Source organism: Anabrus simplex, chromosome 2 (assembly GCF_040414725.1).
Source record: "Anabrus simplex isolate iqAnaSimp1 chromosome 2, ASM4041472v1, whole genome shotgun sequence".
Classification (NCBI taxonomy): domain Eukaryota; kingdom Metazoa; phylum Arthropoda; class Insecta; order Orthoptera; family Tettigoniidae; genus Anabrus; species Anabrus simplex.
Genome location: NC_090266.1, coordinates 997,254,401 through 997,276,326, shown reverse-complemented (window position 1 = coordinate 997,276,326; position 21,926 = coordinate 997,254,401). Strand labels below are relative to the sequence as shown.

At 39.6% G+C, this 21,926-nt stretch overlaps 1 protein-coding gene across 1 annotated transcript in view; it reads left to right on the top strand.

The window, feature by feature from the left end:
* LOC136864617 (glycoprotein-N-acetylgalactosamine 3-beta-galactosyltransferase 1) overlaps positions 1-17,696 on the top strand; it is a 99,995-nt gene extending 82,299 nt beyond the window's left edge. Inside the window, exons 4-5 of the mRNA XM_067141854.2 lie at positions 8,903-9,293; positions 15,475-17,696. Coding sequence (XP_066997955.1) covers positions 8,903-9,139 — 237 coding nt within the window. The 3' untranslated portion in view covers positions 9,140-9,293; positions 15,475-17,696. The remainder of the gene's footprint in view (positions 1-8,902; positions 9,294-15,474) is intronic.
* Positions 17,697-21,926: the final 4,230 nt, after the last annotated feature.

Below are 21,926 nucleotides of genomic sequence, written 5' to 3'. Positions count from 1 at the left end.
AGGCCATTTGAGCGCAGACCCGTATTTCCTTCGCGCCCATTCGGATCTCACTCCCAGTTTCCCACATACCCACTCCATAGTCTCATTTAAATCCTGTCACCTTCCAGTCAGTACCCTCCTACACAGTATTCCACTAATAACAATCTCCACTTCCTTGTTCACCCGTGCTTCATTAACCAAATTCCACACATCCCCAACTATGTTGGTACTTATACATGCTTGCCTTGCGTTTTTGGTACCAATGTGACAAACTACCACTTTCTCCTTTCCCTCCTCTTCTACTTTTCTTCTACTTACCTCAACTTGCCTTAACCTAATTCCTGGATAACACTCTAACCTGGTTCCCTTTCCTCCACACACTTTCCCCACTTGTCTAACAATGGAATCTGCCACAACCAGAGCCTCAACCCTACCCACCTCATTTGATCCCCTCCCCTCCTAGTTTCCCCTATCTTTCCTGATGGCTGCAGGAGCTGCTTCCTCCTCCATTTTTCCCTTCCATGGCCCTGTTCCACCTTTCTTTTCCTATCCTCTACTCTGCATTTCCCTTTCCTCCTCCTTCCACACTTCTGGGCTACAGTTCCCTGTTCTTCATCTTCCCTCTGTTCTACTTGCAGTACATTTTTTGAGGGTCACCTACCTTCCTTCCTCTGAGAGAATCCTAATTATCTCCCTCGAACTCTTCAACTCCTCCCTCATATTCCTTAATACCTGGCCACACCCACAGTTCCTACACTTACATTCCTTAGCCATTCTTTACGGAATAATGAAAAAAGAAAAGATGAAATAACTTAATAAATTACTCTATGCAAAAAAAAAAAAAAAAAAGAAAGGAAAGAAATATTTTCCAGGATAGTACTAAAGGATCACACGACAATAAGGTAATTAATATACTACTACACTGCAACACTTAGTCGTACTATATTTTTATACTACAATACCCTAACAGAATGAAAACTGCCATTAATTACTGAATTTCGAAAGGGATACACAAGAATTATACAATTCAAAACTGCTGTTAAACCTGTCCTAATTGCAACAGAATTCTAGTAAGAGAGTTTCTAGAGAGATACTTCTACTACACAAAATATCTCACAATAACAGAATAAGCATGCTAATTTCTAACAGAATACTACAATACACTACAATAATTTTTAAACTACATTCAGACGTATCCTAATTACAATAGGTTATTACTAAGCGCAAACAGAAATGAAAATTTCAATTAAAATTTGTTATTCGCAAGAACTACTCAAGGATTGCCAATGAAGCTAAATGCGTAGACAGATTATTATCAATACAATTTTATTCTATTATGCACTAATAGAAATGAAAACTGCCATTTAGTAAAATGCTGAAGTATCGAAAGGGTTACCATATACAAAGATATACACAAATGTAGCAGACAAGATACTATCTAATATACCGTATCTACAAAACAATTCTCAACTGAAATGTGGTTGTGTGATTATTACAGCTGGTGGATTACTATTATTTTCCCTAATCCACAGGACGGCGATTAAAACTGTTCTTAAATACTGAAAAATAAGAGGATGCGTACAATAATTTCTCAAACGTCTGTCGAAATTATGCCAGGGACTTGAATTGCAAATATCGGGATATAGGAATTTGATTATTCATTTTTACTCTATGAATAATCAAAAGTACAAAGTAGGTCGGGGACTTGGAACCACAATTAATTGGAATGGACCTATCTCACGCACGCACGCACACTCACACACACATACACACAAATTGATCAATTACAGTAGGTTATAACTACTTCATCACTATGATAATACGAGAGCACTCTCAGCAGCCGACCATTCACAAGCTTGTCTGGTAGATATTTACACAATGTGTTCAAAGATGACCACGGACCCACTCCCCATGTAAAACACTGTGTATGAGACTTACATCAGTACTTGGCAACTGATGATCACTGACAAGATGCTGAAACATATTGCGGCATGCACTGAGATAGAGACTTTGAAAATTTAAGAACTGGAAGCATATGAAACCCCTCTTGAAAAAGATTATATTTTGGGGGTGTTTAACAGATGAAGGACCTTAATCCTTATGCCCGGTTTCTTCAACTGTGTGTTCAGTTTTACTTAACATATGTTAACTAACAATTGTTATTAATTTATGGTTAAAAGTATCCTGTTTCACTAACACATTTCCGAGATTAGTTACAGAACAATTATTGTTGGTTTACCGAGCTCGATAGCTGCAGTCGCTTAAGTGCGGCCAGTATTCGGGAGATAGTAGGTTCGAACCCCACTGTCGGCAGACCTGAAAATGGTTTTCCATGGTTTCCCGTTTTCACACCAGGCAAATTCTGGGGCTGTACCTTAATTAAGGCCACGGCCGCTTCCTTCCCACTCCTAGCCCTTCCCTGTCCCATCGTCGCCATAAGACCTATCTGTGTCGGTGCGACGTAAAGCCACTAGTAAAAAAAAAATTATTGTTGGAGACAAATTAATACGTTTCCGTGAGATTTCTGAACGCGTTTGGCATTGAGCGTCTTTTGTTTCTTTACATAAAGCACTCCTAGTGGTATGTTAAAATAGTATTTTGTCACACATGATTGACATTATTATAGGTAAGGTATGGTTAGCAGAGACCGCTAAGATGTCAACATAATGAATGCAAGAAAAATGTTGTTATAGATTTAATTTGAAAGTGTGCTTCATAAATGAAAGAACGGACTGTTATATCACAACATTCAATATATTTTTACATGAGTGCAATCTAAGGCTCCTACATCACCAAGAAAATGTGATAATTGATATGTCTTGAATGATTTTTGGGCATTTTTTTACTGCAGGGAAAATAATGTAATGCTTTGTTAATGCTGCAATGGCAGCAGGAATTCTTTGCAGAATTCTACACACTCTTGTCTTGCATTTATGAACATAGTCACCTACAATTACATGAAAAGAGTCTGAAGCATAATATCTAAGAACTATAAGCAGATGCTTCACTGGAGACACTGATAAACTTCAATCTGTAGGAAACTTTAACCTACTTTTAATTTCTTCTAGTACCTTGTTCATTATGGCTTTGGTAATTAGATATTGTAGAAAACTTTATTCTGACATCTCTAAAAAGTAGTTTTTTCTTAGTATTGGTCATCCTTTGCCTTATTCAGTTTATAAATGGTCTTCATACATCAGTAAAGCACGTCTTCTACATGTTGCCATTTTGAAATGTTAACAGCTGTTAAGAGGTTTAACACAGTGCTGCTGCCATGTTAATTTAACACAGGTATTAACAATTTGTTAGATTTAATAATTTTTGATGAGACAGCCATTTTGTTGAATTATGTGTTAAGTCTCCTTAACAGCATTGTTAACACTTAACATTCATTGAAGAAACTGGGCCTTAGTATCATTTGACAAGATAATGAAATGTAACCAGTTCATCCAAATACTTAAAAGGAGAACTGTTGGTGAGCTGCAGAAGAGTTTCCAAATGGTAATGGAATTTCTTGGCAAGGTTTGGCTCCTTGCTATACTTCAAAGAAAGTGAAGAAATTCACCAGCGAGAACAATATTCTTGTCATAGAGTGGCCAGGGAACTCCCCTGACATTAATCCAATAGGAAACACATGGGCTGTTTGCAAAAGGGGACTTGCAAACCTCGAACTGCTCCACAAAATTATGCATGATACAGTCTCTAGTTACAGTGTGATTTCATTATGATGGAACTAAGAAATATGTGCTCAAAACTTGTGGAATTATGTCAAGTCATGTAAAGGAGGTATGTCAAGGTCACAAACTGTTTGACAGCTTTGCTCGCAAGAGAAGCAGCTGGTACGAGTGCTAGCCCAGGACATTATCAGATAGTGCACGCCAGGAGGGGTGTACATTACACGTTCATAAATATGGTACTCTAGCAGTACCTGTACACACATTCTTTCATATTGAAACATTCATAATTAAATTTGTTCAACACTATGTGTGCATAAAATGGGTGATTCACTGTGTACTAAGAAAATAAATTATTACTTTAAAGGTTGCCATAAAGTATGAAGTGCTAAATAAAAAGGTTCTTTTTTTTTTTTTTTTTCATAGCTTAAAATCGTCAACTCTCCTATGAACAAGTCTGTTATGAAGCAGAATAACTCCAAATACTAGGCCACTTCTATATCACTTCCGTGATGTAACGTCATATTTTTATCAAATTAAACAAAGAAAAATTGGCTTCCATAAAAGTAGTATCTCCCCAAGTAACAATATTGATAAAAAGTACACAAATACAAACACACACTAACAAATTACTGTGCCAATCCTTATGCCACAGCCTATGTAGCTGTATGTTTTAACCATTATGTGTAGACCAAAACAGGTAACATGGAGCCTGTCATCGATTGTTGTGCACAACCCTGAGTCAGCAACATGGGGTAGTACAAACCGACTGAGTGGAAGAGACTTGAGCTCACGTGCACAGGTATTTCTAGTACGGGCGCTGCTCGTATGGCAGGCAGGTTTTGACACCTGTGATGTAAAGCAACTTATAAAACCGAAAGGAGGACATATTAGCTATTAGTACAGATTGTTCAGTCCTCAGCCCGAAGTCTGGTTGAATCATCAGCAGCTCCATCATTAGCTGTCATAGATGGCCTAGGCTTCACTGAAGATTTATACTAGGGAAATGAGGAGTGAGGTAGTTTCCTGTTGCTTTCCTCATTGAGCCAGAAGTTGCTATTACGTATCAGTCTGCCAAGCCCACTGAAATGCATGCACTAGCCAACACTATGAGCAACATTTTCACACCATTTACAGCAGGGACTGGCTGCATAAGGAATGGCATTACTAGCATCACTCATACCTCAGTCACTTTTCATGCTGTCAAAGCCAAGGATAAGACTTTGACAGATAAGTGAAGTAAAAAAAATTGTTGTAGCCCATACCAGAAGACATAGTGCACTGTAAACACTAGGTCTCGCCAGCAAAGGTATTAGTACAGATTTAATTTATTTTTTACGTGAATAAGTGCAACAGTAGCAACAAAAAAGTAAAATGGTTGTGTTATTGTCGTGTTCCAATTAATTTGGACAGAAATGTAATTTCCATGATCAAAATTTTCCTAGAACTGTTTGGTAAATGGCCATTCTTAACGGCATCATATCTCTCGTGTCCAGTTACATAGACAACTGAATTTGTAACAGTGACTTAACAGTGAAGGTTATTATTATTATTATTATTATTATTATTATTATTATTATTATTATTATTATTATTATTATTATTATTATTATTATTATTATTATTATTATTATTCTCATCATCATTCAGGCTTCCTAAGTAGAACGGCAACCTAGGAAAACCTATTCAGAGCATTCTCTGACAATTCACAGCCTCATATATTGCCTATCTACAGTATACCTCACATCAGAACATTTTTGTGTTTTTGTGCTGTCCTGTTCCTACAATGTGTGTGGTTGTTTTCTTTTCAATGTCCTTGCTATATTCTGTCATATACTCATAAAAGAAACATCATTCCGAATCAAATTGTGCATATGTATGAGTAAGAGACATGAACCAGTATAGAAGGGGCTGACATGGTTCATACGATCGTATATGTCCACGCTCTGACCAACTAATTTATAGGTTTATAGTGACTGTTCAACAGTTTATAAATAGGTGTGATCAGGATAGTGACTTAGCTGATGGCTTTCTACTTGGATAACCGCAGTTCCATTTCTGGTCAATCCCAGGTTGGAATTTTATCAATGAAAATCGCATGGTTTTGGGAAGGGTATCTCACCTTAGACCCTGGCCAAAACCAAAGTGAGCCAGGTGGCTCTGGTGACCCCAGAAATACTTAGGATAAGCTGAAGAGAGTTTTGTGTTTTCTATTCTTTACAGGTTATTTTTGTTTTCCAGTGAGTATTGCACGTATCTACAGGTTTACTGAAATGTTTTATCAGTACTGCTCAGTGAAGGCAATTCCGCTTTTTCATTTTATATAAAGACAAATTGAACAGCTTCTTTATACACACCTTAAAAAAAGTTCTGCACCACCTGCTGTTACAGGTTTCTAGGTTGCTGATGTCTCTAGGGAATGTATGGGATGCAGATACACACTTTATGTCAAGCATAACACGATTGATGTACATAACAAGCAATGACAGGCGCAACACAAGCACTTTTTTCGGCAACGTGTATCCACCTATCGAACGTGTGAATCTTATTCTGCCTCTCAGTATGGTGTTACTTCACTTTGTGCAGTGAAGCATGATCACACTTGTCGTGGCATGCTGTTCATAAGGCGGATGAGACTGTCCGGGTCGACCCTGTCCCACTCTATGATAAAAACCCTCCAGAGGTCAGCTAGGGTGAGCGGTGGATTCGTTCGTCGTCGCACTGCCTGTTTCAGCATATTCCAGGCATATTCAATGAGATACATGTCTGGAGACACCACAGGCCAGTTCATCCGATGGATGTGGGCGCCTCTGAGGAAGAGGTTCACAAGATTGGAGCGTTGCGAGCGCGCATTGTCATCTTGCAGAACAAATTTGTCGCCGAAATATTGTCAGTATGGTTGGACAATGGGCCCGAGGATTCTGTTCCAATGTTGTTTAGCATTCATATTGCCCTCTACGACGATGAGTGGCATCTGGCGTCCATGCAGGATGATGCCCCAAAACATGACGGATCCGCCTCACTGATGGGCATGTGTGATGGCACACAGGATTTGTCTGGCATTACCTAGCTCTCTCCAAACCCTCCTCCAGCAATTGTCCGGTGTCAGACACATTCGGCACTCATCCGTGAAGAGGGCCTGCCACCATTCTTCCAGAGTCCAGTCCAAGTGCTCCCTTGCCCATCTGTACCTGGCGCCATGGTGTTGAGTATATGTGTAGGTGCTCGCCAAGGAACTCTAGAGTGTGGGTGGTCTCTATGGAGATGATTTCTGATTCTCTGCATAGACACAGCCCTACCAACTGCCTGCGTTAAGGCATTACGCAGTTCTATTGTGGTGTCTGCCGGGTTGCTGTGAGCCAGGATTCGCATGTAACGGTCGTCAGCTGCTGTCATTGCTGTCATTGACCACGGACGACCACTGCAAGGATGATCTTCAACATTTTGTGTCACAGGATAGTGGCTGTATATTCTGACAATGTCACTATGGTGTAAACCAACCAGGCTGGTTTTTGCCCTCACAGAGGGGCCTTGCTGACGCAATGTCACTATGGGCGTATGGTCAAAAGCAGTAACGACTTATTTAGGCAAGTTTACATACTGCACAGGACACAAATGTGCTCTTATCATGCTGTGTCCACAGGTGACATCAACAGCGGACACTTCTGGAGGACTGTTCTGAGACCGCGTGTATTACCTCCACATCCACTAGCAATCGGCATTACGTAGGTGGTTTGAAAAGTTCTCGGAATGTACTAGAATTAAGTATCTTACCTCGGTGGAACTGCTTTTATTTTTCAACATAGTCTCCCTGTAGACTAAGGCATTTGGTCCAGCGATGTTCCAATGCCTTGATCCCATCTCAAAAATGAGATTCCTCCAGGCCTGCAAAATACCTCTCCAATTCGGCTGTCAGTTCTTCTCTTGTAGGAAATCTCCTTCCACTGAGGAAAATTTTCAGCTTGGGGAATAGATGAAAGTCTGATGGTGCCAAATCAGGTGAATAAGGTGGATGTGGCAACAGTTCGTTCCCCAGTTCATGAAGTTTTGCCATGGCAATAACACTTTGTGCGGCGGAGCATTGTCCTAATGAAAGATGACCTTTTTCCTTGCCAAACCAGGCCTTGTTTCGCGTATCTTTTCCTGTAGTTGGTCTAAGAGGTTTGCATAGTATTGCCCCGTAATTGTTTGGCCAGTAGGGAAGATAATCTATCAGCAGAATGCCTTTTGCATCCCAGAAAACTGAGGCCTTTCCGGCCGAACGCACTGCCTTTGCTTTCTTTGCTGGTGGTGAATCAGCATGTTTCCACTGCGTTGACTGCTGTTTTGTCTCTGGGGTATAGTAGTGGACCCAAGTTTCATCTGTAGTCACAAACCAGCGCAAAAAATCTTGTTGGTTGCACTGAAAACGGGCCAGACTTTGTTTGGACATTTCCAATCTGGTGCGTTTATTGTCCATTGTCAAGAGCCGCGGCACCCATCTTGCGGATAATTTTTTCATACCCAATTCTTCGGTTAAAATATAATATACCCTTTCAGAAGACATCCCTACAGCTTCAGCAATCTCCCGCACTTTCAGTCGACGATCCTCCATGACCATTTTATGCACTTTTGCGATAAATTCTGAGGTCGTAACACTTTTTGGCCGTCCACTGCGCGGATCATCATCCAAGCTCTCCCGACCAAATTTAAACTCGTTGGTCCACTTGGCAACAGTTGAAAATGAAGGAGCAGAGTCCCCCAGTGTGTTCTGAAAGTCGGCATGAATTTCCTTTGCTTTCATACCTTTCTTTACAAAGTATTTAATCACTGCTCGAATCTCAGTTTTTCCCATTGTCACAAATCACTACGTGGGAACAACAACAAAGAGTCGTCACTACCACACTCCTGCAGCTAGAGCACTGACGCGCTACGTGTTCACTCACAAAGGATGTGTGATTATTGCGTGGGAACCTCGTTGCCCTAGCACTGACATCTAGCGGTGATTCTGAGAACTTTTCAAACTGTCCTCGTACACATCATTCGGATGTCTGTTTGTCATGCAACAAGTCTTAGAGCAAACATCTTTGACAAACAAAAAAAAATAATACAGGTGGTTCAAAACATTTTTGAGGTGTGTATTTAAGATTCATTATAACAGTGGGTAAAAAATTTCCAGATATTTTATTATGAGTTTCTTCTCAAACTTTCTGAATGGTTTTTGATATCTGTTTCTCTCCTTTTGATCTTGTTTTCCTTTTTATTTACAGGTATGGCTTGAATTTCTTAAACAAGAAGGTAAAGGAAATATGTCTGTGTCTTCAGATGAGTTCTTCGAACTTTGGAAAAATAAGATTTCTGCCCCTGATATGTTCAATGAGCACATGCGCCAAGAACACCTGGCCTCAGCATCAGCAACAGCTACTGGATTTGCCCATATGCCTCACGTATTGGAGAGTATATTGAACGGTGTTCATTCAAATGATTCGGAAAATGATTTATGGTAGTGGTTAACATCTGTTAACTACATAAGTGAGGAGCAACTAAGGAGGAAAAAGGACTGAGACAAGGATACATGTGATGATTCACATCATTCAAACTAGCAAGCTCAAGGAATATGTATGGAGTTTAAGGCATGCAAGGTTTAGGTTGATGACAGAGGTAAGTTTAGAAAGAGTAACCAATGTGAAGGCAATCTATTGTTCAGTCCTTGGCGCTGTATTTTCTCTAATACAGCACTGAACTTGCCAAGGCATCAAGTGCAAGGGATCACCTCACAATTCACAGCATCATATTGGCTGTCTGTATCTTATCTTTCCGCTAGGTCTTCCCAGTCTGTCTTCAGCACACACACACACACACACATACACACACACACACTCTCTCTCTCTCTCTCTCTTGTTTTTTTTTTTTTTTTTTCACGTAAAGTCCATTCCATGATAAAATTCCTTCTCATTCTCAGAACCATTGTTTTAAGTTTTCTTTCCCCTATAAAAGCATGCCATCTTATTTTGGCCGCAGGTTCTATAACTGTTAGTAGATGATTGTCCAGCTGTTTTATCTGTATTTTCATGTTTCCTAGATAAGCTGGAGAAACAAGTGGCCTTAGAGCAGCCACTGATCCTATTATATAAATACAGTGAAACCTCATTAATGTGTTCCTCTTTAACACGTTTTCCTGCTTAACTTGCCATAAATTCGAAGTCATTGTTCTCATCACATTAAATCTAAATAAAAATTCTGCACTTGTCTCGTCATGAATTTTCGCTATTACCGCTTAGTATGATCACATTTTTCCTAGCCCTGAAAATTGTTGTTTGCTATATCTTGTGGAAGCATTGTAATTTCCAACTCTGGTAAGAGCCTTTTCCACAGTTGCGTGATAACAGGATTATTCCTTGAATTCCTAAACTTCACAGGATAAGTTGCATCTTCTCAGAGCAAGCTGTTAGCCTCAGGAATTTTCAGTTTTGTTTGCCAGTTAGCAGTGAGGTTGCTGAATATCACAGTAAGCCTGTTTATGCTTGAATAGAATGCAAAATTCGGGGTAATCTGATGCCCAATATAAACAAAGCGTTTGCTGAGAAAACTCTGTGATTGGTTAGAATTGTCTCGTCATGTGGAGAGTTGTACCACTAAAAGTTCACTGCCTATAGTACAAATTGCCGAGTGCATGACAAATGATATACAATCGACAATTTCATTAAAGGGACGATTACTTCGAGATCTAACCTGCAGCATTACATTCATAAAAAGAAACCGCACTAAGCCATGTAACTGAACTTCTGTTGTCAATAAAAATTTGAAGAAATGACACAAGAATAAGCAGATGTGACTCATAAATAAACAATACAATCAAAATACGTTCTACTTGCGTAGTCACATTAGTGGTCTTCTGGCAGTGGCTTGATTCCCTCCATATCCATGTCAGAGTTCTCGCTTTCGCTTGATGACGAAGCATTTACACTAATTATAAACTCGTCAACCACAGAGGCCGTAATCCTGTCTAACTCCCATAGCTTTCCCTCTTCCTTCACCACAAGGTCAAAACACGTCTGCTACTTCTCTACTGTTAAATGAGCAAGTCCTTTGTTAACTAAGGCACGCAAGTCCCTTAACCTAAAAATTGTGTTGTGCCTTCTACTTAACCTTTAACAAGGTCCCACACTAATTCTATGAGGTTGAAGTCGCAGTGATAAAAAGGCTGTAATCTTAGGACATAATGTCTAGCCTTCTCTGCTAAGTCATCTATGACATATTTATTACAATATTTTTCAGTGACTTGGCTGTTTGAAGAATTTCAGCTTTGACTGCCCCAGATGCTATTTGTAATACAAAATGACTGTACACTCAGACTTGTGCAATATTTGTCGTATGAAATAATCTCTCATGACAAAATGTAATAAATAAGTTTACAATTTAAATATAATGTTCTTGATTGGATTTATTTGTTAAAAAATGCCATAAATGTAATAAAATAGGAAATATTGTTTAAACAATGCTGCAGAGCTGGCAACCAATCAGGCTTTACCACGTATATTTGTTTACATTGGGCATCAGGTTACCCTGAACAGATCATAGAAATTTATTTCGTGTTGAGTCATGCAGGGAATGATAGCGAAAACTGTATTTGTCATGTGATAGCCTACATGTGGGTTGTAGGAACATAATTGTGTGAAGTTGACTAGTGTGGTGCATATTTGTCTTGAGATTGCCTAGTTATGGGTATGGAAATAGTTGTGAAATTCCTTACTAATGAAACAAAATTAAAATCCTTCAGAAAAATGGATTGGCATCCGCACCTTTACAGCTGCAGAGGTTGCGCGAATGTTGAATTTGCACCTTTGAGCTTTGACTCGATCACTCTATTTAGTCAAAGTTCTGTTGCATTAAAATTGCAGGCAGCGTCATTCTCTCGCATTTGCACATGGTTGAGTGTAACCTGCAATTCATTGTTTAAGACTGTGATCAGTCCAAAATAGAAGACTTCTAATAACATATATATATATATATATAGAGAGAGAGGGGGGGGTTGTGTGTGTGTGTGTGTGTGTGTGTGTGTGTGTGTGTGTGTGTGTGTGTGTGTGTGTGTGTGTGTGTGTGTGTGTGTGTGTGTGTGTGTGTGTGTGTGTGTGTGTGTGTGTGTGTGTGTGTGTGTGTGTGTGTGTGTGTGTGTGTGTGTGTGTGTGTGTGTGTGTGTGTGTGTGTGTGTGTGTGTGTGTGTGTGTGTGTGTGTGTGTGTGTGTGTGTGTGTAAGAATACGTTGATATTGTTACAGGCCCCTTACAAATGTTTTCATATTTGTTGACTGGTGTTTTTTGACACCTTTCAGTGCACTGTTGTTGTTGTTGTATAATCCCCAGCAGAAAATGTGTCTCCTCTCATCTTTAGAAATGGTAAATATAATTTTCACTCTATCCGTGGATACACGGCACAAAATGCCCTCATGTCGGAAAAAATTGTATCTATTGTTTCCATATCCTCTTATTGTACGTTTTCTTGCTAACACGTTCTCTTTCCTTGTCCCCTGCAGAAATGTCCTAAGAAGGTTTAAATGTACTACTTTCAAATATCTGTGGTGCTTCAGCAATTTCCTTAACTGCTCAGCTTGCATTTTTGATTGGATTTCTTCAAGCTAATGTGTTTCAGTGAGTAGTCTTTGTCATTAGTTTTTATTAGCTGTTCCAGTTAATTTTTCACCAAAGTTTTAACCTCAATGAGCACAATTAATGAAGTCCGACTCGTTGGCTGAATTGTCAGCGTACTGGCCTTCGGTTCAGAGGGTCTCGGATTCGATTCCCGGCCGGGCCGGGGATTTTACTTTCATTGGTTAATTTCAATGCCCCGGGGGCTGGGTGTCTGTGCTGTTCCTAACATCCCTGCAACTCACACACCACACATAACACTATCCTCCACCACAATAACACGCAGTTACCTACACATGGCAGATGCCGCCCACCCTCATCGGAGGGTCTGCCTTACAAGGGCTGCACTCGGCTAGAAATAGCCACACGAAATTATTATTATTACAATTAATAAAAATGATAATGGAGAGAAAAGCTTATACACAATTAGAGTATCAAAATTTATTGCTAAGTCTCTGATAATCGGTAATGACTTGGACACAGGTGCACAGAGAAAAACACTAATTAATGCTTCCATACAAAGGAGTTTCTGGGCAGTAAGAGGTAACACATATTCTTAAGAAATATTTGGCTACAAATACTGATGATTATATTTAATGCAACAGACATTAATGTGATGCATTAGGTCCTAGCTAGTTGAAAGCACATAATCTTAATAGTCGTAATAACTCATTGCTATAATTGCAGATGGGATGATGTATATGCCCTTGCTGTAATTGCTATCCTGTTACTTAGCTAGCCCCCTTTCCTCATCGATTGTGAAACTGAGAAACGTTGAATACTTCATTAATCAACTAACAAGAGCCTGTGTGGTGGCTATGATCGTTAATGCATCACTTCTATATGGTCTGACACCATGGTTAGCCGGTTTGAGTTCCACTGTTCGAAAAAAATTCACCATTAGAATGTTGACATACTCATTTGTAAAATATTAATATTACACTACTGTTCGATACATTACAATGATTAATTCTCTGTGTGGTTGTTAAATTGTATTTTTTTTTTAAATCCATAAATCACAATACCTTGTAGTATGAGGTGTTAGAATCTTATCTTAAATAAAACCTCACTTATAGTTGAGGGTGAGGAGGCAAGGATTGATGGTAATAACTATAATAATAATAATTTAAAGCGTATCATTTAGGATAAGTAATAATAATTATTTAAACGAATTCCACCAAGCAAGTTGGCCATGCGGTTAGGGGCGCACAGCTGTGAGCTTGCATTTAGGAGATAGTGAATTCAAACCCCACTTTCGGCAGTCCTGAAGACTGTTTTCCATGTTTTCCCATTTTTACACCGGGCAATTGCCGGGGCTGTACCGTAATTAAAGACACGGCCATTTCCTTCCCACTTCTAGCCCTTTTCTATACCATCATAGCCATAAGACCTATCTGTGTCGGTGTGATGTAAAGCCAATTAAAAAAAGTAAAGCAATTCCATGCTTATGTTATTTTGTGCTTTTGCAGCACTTATGATGTTTTTTGATGATTTTGCCATGTGTTAATTTGATAATTCATATCACATGGTAATTTATCAACATTAATCTATTTTAATGAGAACAGTTTCAAATTTTACAAAGTGCAGGGTTAATGAGTGGACTTACATCTTAAATTTTCCATCCTGGACTGCTGAATCGTCGCCTTGGGATTGATGACTATCACAGTTGGGTAGCTTCACATCTTAAACCTGCCAGCATCGGGTCTCCTGTTTAAGACCTCATGGTAAGATTTTAAGTCCCTGATGAACACCATCGTTAATCCAAGTAATCTGGCACTGAAATTGAATGACAGTCTCCGCTCACATCCGTGATATAGTTGTCTACACAGTAGCTGTTTAATTTCCAGAAAGTACCTAAAAATACTTTAAACTTGTACATTAAAATTAACAAAAGTTCTGACTGCTGTTCAACTTTTGTTGCTTTTAAACAATACATACATTTGTTCAGTGCTCAAATATGTCCATCTTAATTAGAGGCTCAACATGAAGTGGGGGATCTCAGACTCTTTTATATTGTCTTGCAGGAAACGTGGAAAGTAGTAGTTAAAATGACACTCCAAATTAGTGTGCATGTCTCTAGTTACATCACTGCATGCCATTGATAATTTGAAATTTGGTTATCTTCTGGAAATTTGTCACTGAAATGTTAACATTAAATATTTCACTATCTTCCCTTAATATTGAATACTGTCCCCTACCGCCTGTCCCTTAAGATGCACCGGCAGATTTCAGGTCGTGTTTGGTTCGTGGGGGCTCTGTCTGATAAAACTAACATGAAGGGAAGGGAACAGGAACAGCTAAAACTACAGTGAATGAGAAGTAAACAAATCTGTAAGAATGGGTTTATTGCACCCCTTTGCAGATACTTAAAATGGCACAAAATAAACCAAAGTTACAAAATCTATACAAGTTATGCAGGATTGATCTCCTGGCCAAACCTTATCAAAATTTCCATTTTTGTGAGTTCTCCTTTGTCACCCAGGTGAGGAAGCACCCCCTTAATCAATTACCAAGGCAATATTTGATTAAGTGAGACCATTCTGTATACAATCTTTGTTACTATAAACTCCACAACGACACTGTGATCAAAGTTAATGCAAACAACACCCAAACTGAGTAGGAGGAACCTCCCTAAGTACTTTATTCCCCCCAAAAGACATCAGCATGAAACAATAAACAACACTCCGACATCTACACATGACTGGTCCGAGGGAATCGAACACAGTACCCAAACAAACACACAAGATCAAGAAATAACACACAACAAACTTGACACACATCTAAAATACAACAAGCAATTTACAATATTTGGTGAATACACTAAACATCCATCTGGAACATGGATGCACAGCCAACCCCTCCACGTGGAGTAGTATTCAAACACGTGACCTCCTGGTCACTCACATTTGGGGCAGATGAAATTCCAACATCTGGTGAACAGATATTGGAGAGGAAATTTCCTTGCCCAAGCGTCATTCCTATGCGTCATTTATCAAAATCAGTGATGCTTAATACGAGCATCCCGATAATATTTGTCCATAAAGGACACTGATACACTGTGTAATTTTTATTTCTTTTGTTAATGTTCAGATTCATAAGTGAATTAAATTTATATATTAAATCTCTCCTGTACTCGCTTCTGCGGCTAGGAAATAATATTGATTTTACATCGCACTAACTACTTTTATGGATTTCAGAGACACAGAGGTGCCGGAATTTTGTCCTGCTATAGTTCTTGAACGTGCCTGTAAATCTACCGACACAAGGCTGGCATATTCGATTCCTTTTAAATATACCATCGAACAGAGTCAGGATTGAACCTGTCAGGGTGGGCTCAGAAGGCCAGCTCTCTACCTTCCGAGCTACTCAGCCTGGCTCTGCGGTTAGGACATGTGGTCTGTGTTCAAATTCATATTCTCTCTATCACTCTTGCAAACTCATGCTGGCTCACTACCTCCTGAGTGAAATTTTCCACAGATTTTAGCTTTGCATGTCCCTCTTTGTCTCCGGCCTAGCACTCCACACAAGGACATGATTAAAAAATATAAATAAATGCTGCTGGGTCGCTGATTCATACCTCTGATCGAGTATACTAATACATATATGCGTGCGCGCACACACTCACGCAAGCGCACTAGTATCACTTGCCTTCAAAGGTAACTACCATAGTAATTATAACAACGTCAGTTGATTAACTTAATTGGTGCGAGGTTTTCAGTCATCTATAAAACTCTCTCTTCTGGAGCCAGCTGTTGAAAGATGGGAGAAAAAACAGATCAATAATCTAGCCAAGGTCAATACTTTACATAACAAGTGCTATAAAATATCTCACTTGACCGGTCTTACACCTGGCTTTGGAAACCAAACAAGCGACGATTCACAGATGACATATTCTGGTGATAACAAGAATATCCTTTCCACAGATGTCATGCTGGTGTGATATAAACCCCTAGTGAAAAGAAGAAAGTCAAAAAGGAAATGGGACTAATCCTCAATCCATTAAACAGTACTGTTTTCTTATCGTGGCATGGATCCTAAGTAATAACGCTTTTCTACAGCTTCATTTATTGCCTGTATTCTGTCTGTGTTTGGCAATCATTTTAATAACAAACACTGAATTTCACCAAGGGCTTTGTGTCATTTTTAACATTTTACAATGAGACGATTCAGAAAAAGATTGTGGTATCCTTCCACGGTTTTTATATTTATTGTTTGTAAAACTCTATTTTTATAATTTCTGCAAATAAAATATTTATGTATCTATATTTTCTTTCTTTTCCTGTGATATTCACTTGATTGCACTACATATGCACAATGTAATTTATCCAAAGGTAAGGAATAATACAGTGTATTCAATATAATCAACAGTAGACTATAACTATTGTATATAGATATCATCTATGATTCCATTGTGTAGCTGTCTGTTTTGCCAAGTTTTTATCTACTGGTACTGTTTCAGTGTAAAATATTTCCAGGAATAACATGCCTTGCATTTTAAAATGCATGACATCTTACAGATTCTCTTCATTCTTTTGATTTCTGTATCTAATGGTATAATAGAACTTGTAAGCTTGAATACAATATCAGAAATTGGTAGCAGAATATTCAGCTCTGCCCCTGAAATTAGGCCTACATTGGGAGAGGAGTATGTTAAATGATATATTGCAGGCTAATAGAATCCTTTCTTCTCCAAATATGTGAACAGTTTTGTACAATTTAAACTAAATTAGTGCCGGTTCTACCACCTGCTGGTAAAGTAACATAACCATAATAGTTATTTATATAAATTGAAAAATTAGTATAATGGTTCCACCTAGTCAATACTTATAAGTTATTTACTATTTCAAAGTTATAAAAGCATCTTATTAAATTTACAGGACATTGTTTCGGCTGCATTAGGCCATCTTCGGCTGTTTACAGTAATCTTAAAATCAATATACTTACTGTTTTTTGGGCCCAGTGAAATTTTCTTTTATTTGTTTACTGTGTACTTATTCAGTTTTCTTTTAATTTCATACCTAACCTCATCCTGTTTATCCAAAGGGATGTTCTAATTCTGCTTCTGCTATAGTGGTAACAAAATTATTGTGCATTGAAGGGTTCACCCAGTTATTTAGGACCTTTGCTTAGGATATCTTGTTCCATCTCATTAAAGTTAAAAGTAGTTAGGTTTTTAATTGGAGAATGAAATTCATGATTAATTACTCAATGTCTGAGAAGCTGTATCAGTTTTAGTGGGGGTGACTTATTTTCAGATTTATCAAGTTGTCTAATTCAGGGTTTGTTCTTTGATAGAAATCATACAGTATTAGATAAGTCTTGACAAAGTGGGCCAAGCATATACTATTTTAAATAGTTTTTAATAGCTTTTAACTTACCCTTGGCATAACAGATTATTTCCATGAAAAATATAACATGTACGGACTAATTTAAAAATAAATTAATGTTATTTTAATCTAAGAAAAATTGTAAGATTTTAAAGTGGTGGAAAGGTGGAACTTCCCAAACGTACAAGTTAGAATTTGTTATATACGGGCTGGTCCACCAGCCTCTTACGATCCAGTTTTATGCATCCCTTCACATTTACTACAATTCTGAAAGACATCGGTCTCTCTCCCTAAATGGGGGTAATATAACGAGATGTGTGTGTATGGGCTAGAAGACAGCAGGGATCGTGAGCGCCACTATTAATTCATCATGGGCAGTGTTCTCCCTAGAACATTTTTAATGGGCAGACCGCCCTGCTGTTTTTACAGACCACCCGGCTAACATAACCTAGATATGTGTTAGTTCCATAACATTAATATATATTTGAGTCGTTGGGTGTTCCAAATTTAAATACTGTAAAACTGTTTACTTAAGTGACAAATCTTCACTATTGTCAGAATAATTACATCAGTTACATCGGAGTTTAAATGTTTAGCTTGACTACCATATAGTGTCGTGCGTGAGCAGTGCCTGGATTAGCGTGGAATCCTAGATATTCAAAATACTCTATTATGTCTTGTTTGTGATAACACTAGAATAGTTCAATTTGTTTACCTTTCCGATATTATCAATGTTCTGAGGGGAATAAACTCAAATTTTATCCTATCCCTTTTTTACGCCCTATTTCCCGCCCGGCTACTCACTCCTGACACCCAGCTGACAAAAATTTCTGGGGAGAACGCTGATGGGTATCTCGAATGAACCCGTAAAATGAGTGCAGATACACAGAACACGTACTTTAAAACAGGAGGTGGACACACAGGCCGGGAGCATGGAACTGTATAGGCTGGGAAGCGGACGCCATAGGTTAAGTGTCACAGTAGCTCACATGGCAAGCGGGCGGGGAAATATGTGATGGTGGACAGTGCTCGAGGTATGAGGTTCGAGTCCTACATAAGAATATTTTTAACAGCCAGTTGCCTGGAATGTGGTAAGGTTGAATACTTGACAGCTTCCAAGGAGTGATTTGTTTATTTGACCCTGTAAAAGGCCATATGTATCGTTGCATTGGGTGTGGTGCTGGGTTGGACGAGGATGTGGAGATGATTGGTCTGTGGCCAGTATAGGCTGGGAAGTGGGTGCTGTTAATCAAGTGTCCCAGTAGCTCACATGGCTAGTGCATGGTAGGATGTGTGATAGTTGACAGTGCTCGAGGGTTAGCAGGTTCAAGTCCCATACAATTATTTTTTTAAAGCCATTTGCCTGGGATGTGGCAAGGCTGTATACTTAATACCGGTATTTTTCACAGACTGATTTGTTCATTTGGCCCTGAAAAGCGCTGTTGGTATGGAGCTGGGTTGATAGAGGCTGGGAAACATGTAACAGGATTTCAGTTATCCATGTCGTTTAATGCAGCACCTGCTCGAACTGACGACCTCCGTGGTCGATACAGAGCTGCGCGCGATGTTGTAAGGACCATCTGGCCCGTTGCAACATCTCTGGCGAAACGGATCGGCATGCCTCGGTGATGAGCTGTTTAAGGTGACAAGGACTGGCCGGCTTCTGTGCATACACCAGTTGTTTTACATGGCCCCCACATAAAGAAATCCAGGGGCGTAAGATCTGGCGGGCCAGGGGAGAGGTCCCCCACTTCCTATCCATTTATCAGGATACGTCGCATGGAGATGGTTCTGGACGACCACCACCGGGTGCGGTGGAGCTCCATCGTGTTGAAACCACATCTTGCAGTGCTCAGCGAGTGGCACATGTTCCAAAAACGGTGGTAGTTCATCTTGGATAAACCGCAGATTGTGTTGGCTGGTCAGATGGCCCTCCAAGAAATGGGGACCGATGAGGCGATCACCCATGGTTCCACACCATACATTCACGCCCCACTGTACCTGAAAAGCAGTCTGTCGCACCCAATGGAGATAATCCACACTCCATTAATGAATATTAAGGCGATTAACGGTTCCATCGTTGTGGGATCGTGCTTCGTCCATAAATAAGAGAGTCGCTGGAAAAGTAGGATCACTGTCCACATGCTGTAGGATCCATTGACAGAACACCACCCGGGCATCGAAATCATGACCATGGAGCTCCTGGTGTATGTGCAGATGATACGAGTGAAACCGGTGGGTATGCAGTATCTGCATAAGAGATGCTCGGGTGATGTTCGTCTCGTGTGCAATGGCCCGTGAGCTAGTATGAGGGTTTCGCCGGATAGCATCAAACATTACCTTTTCATTGTCAGCAGATGACATGGGATGATCTCGAACAGGCCATGTCCTTCTCAGGGAGGCAGTATACCGAAGGTGTCTTTCCACACTCCAAAATGTCATGCCCATGGGTTGTCTATCCGGAGAGCATTCTTGGTTCAGGCGTTGTGCCTTGTGTGTGTTCTGTCTAGCTTCTCCATAGATAAGTAACATATCCACATATTCGTCTCTGGAATACATCCCGAGGCAGTGAATAAGCTTTGTGTTGTGAATTGCTTCAAAGGCAGGGAGTTCGCGCAGCTACATACTATACCCGTAACATGGTTCTCGTTAAAAGTCCCGATGAATGCGGAGTTATGCTACCCGCCAAACTCGTTCCCCTGCGGCCATGTCAGCTGCGCGTAGCGGAAGTGAAACGTCATGACTGAGTAACATGTTCTAGAGTCGTGTTACGTCAGGTGGAATGTTCCATTTACTTCCATCATTAATTGCTTTCAGACAGATTAATGGTATTAAAAAAATGAACAACATCACTGCATAGCCTGATTTTTATAGTTATAACCCCTAAATTTTATGGAAATCCGTTTAACGATACGACAGATATTGGCATTCACGACGCCCAGGGAACACTGGATAAATAGGCGAGCATTTCGCTCGTCAGATCAGTGTACCTTGTACCACAGTCGAGGCCGGTCGATCGGCTGTTGGTTCTGCTGTCACCGTGATGCTCGTCGCCAGTTCGACTTTCCGATGGGAGTTCAAGTTCGCGCATCAGTGGACTTTGATTCTACGAACGCATCTCCAGGACTTAGAAAAAATTACAGTGTGATTTGCGTGTGGTAATAGGAGTTGTGTACAAGTTAAGACGCGAACAATTTAGGCGTGTAACTCTTAACAGGAACAGTACAATTTGAATTAGTACGATACTACGTCACCAAGTACTTAAATGTAATTTAAAGTTTAAATTACCAGTGATGATAGAAATTGAATGACAGTATTTAAACTTCACATTGACTGCTAATGGTGAGAGAACCTTGTCGTTCGAGAAACTTCGACTGTACATAATTTCGTCTTTGGTCCTAACGAGTGATAAACCTGTGCCGATAGTAAGACGTAATTCAGTACAGGTGATTGAATTTAGTGACAGTGATACTATACGTTTTTTTTTACAAGCTACTGACACAGGTAGTTGAAATTAACAATGCCATTGAACTTAAGATTTATTTCCAGCCTTAAGACTGTGGTTAAATAACTGATATAGTTAATATTTCTCGTATCGAACCCAGGACGGTTCTAGAAAAGACAGTGTTTCTTCATTTATCGAGAGCGGGAGTAAATTCCTCCCAGAATATATTCTTTGATTTCATTTGTTTCTAATTCAGACTTGAACTGTGTGGAATGTTGTATTTCCTACGTCACGATTCCACCGAAATTTTCATCTTTAAGTTTGATAAAGTGACTTATTTATTTCCGTGGTTGAGACCTTACAGATGTAATTTTGAGTTCAGTTCATCAGCAATAACTGTGTTTATTAGTGGATCCCACCGTGAAGTCAAATGTGCAGACCACTACTAACCATTATCTACTCTGTGCAGGCCAGTTTCTTAGAGTCTATTTCCTGTCCAGTGCCACATTACAACTAAAACTTCAGTTGCTCCTCGACCATCCGGACTTCGAGACACTCAGGTCCTTCCAGAGGTTCAAGACCAGCTCGGAAGATGGTGGCACCATAAGTAGACTTTCTGACCCACAATGCATCAGAGTCAATTCCACCCCAGGGAGAGGTATCCATTACAACTGAAGAGCTGAGGTGATGTTGAAACCTGATTTTCTTTCATGAATAAATTTTTTTAAAAAACAGTTATTGCTCCATTATACTTATTTGCTTCCCTCTCACCTGTAACCATTCAGATAGTGACCGGTCACCACCTGGGCCGAGTCTTATGTAGAGCTAGTCGTCAAATTAAGCTTTTACGGTTACAATACTTACCTGTCATCGCATG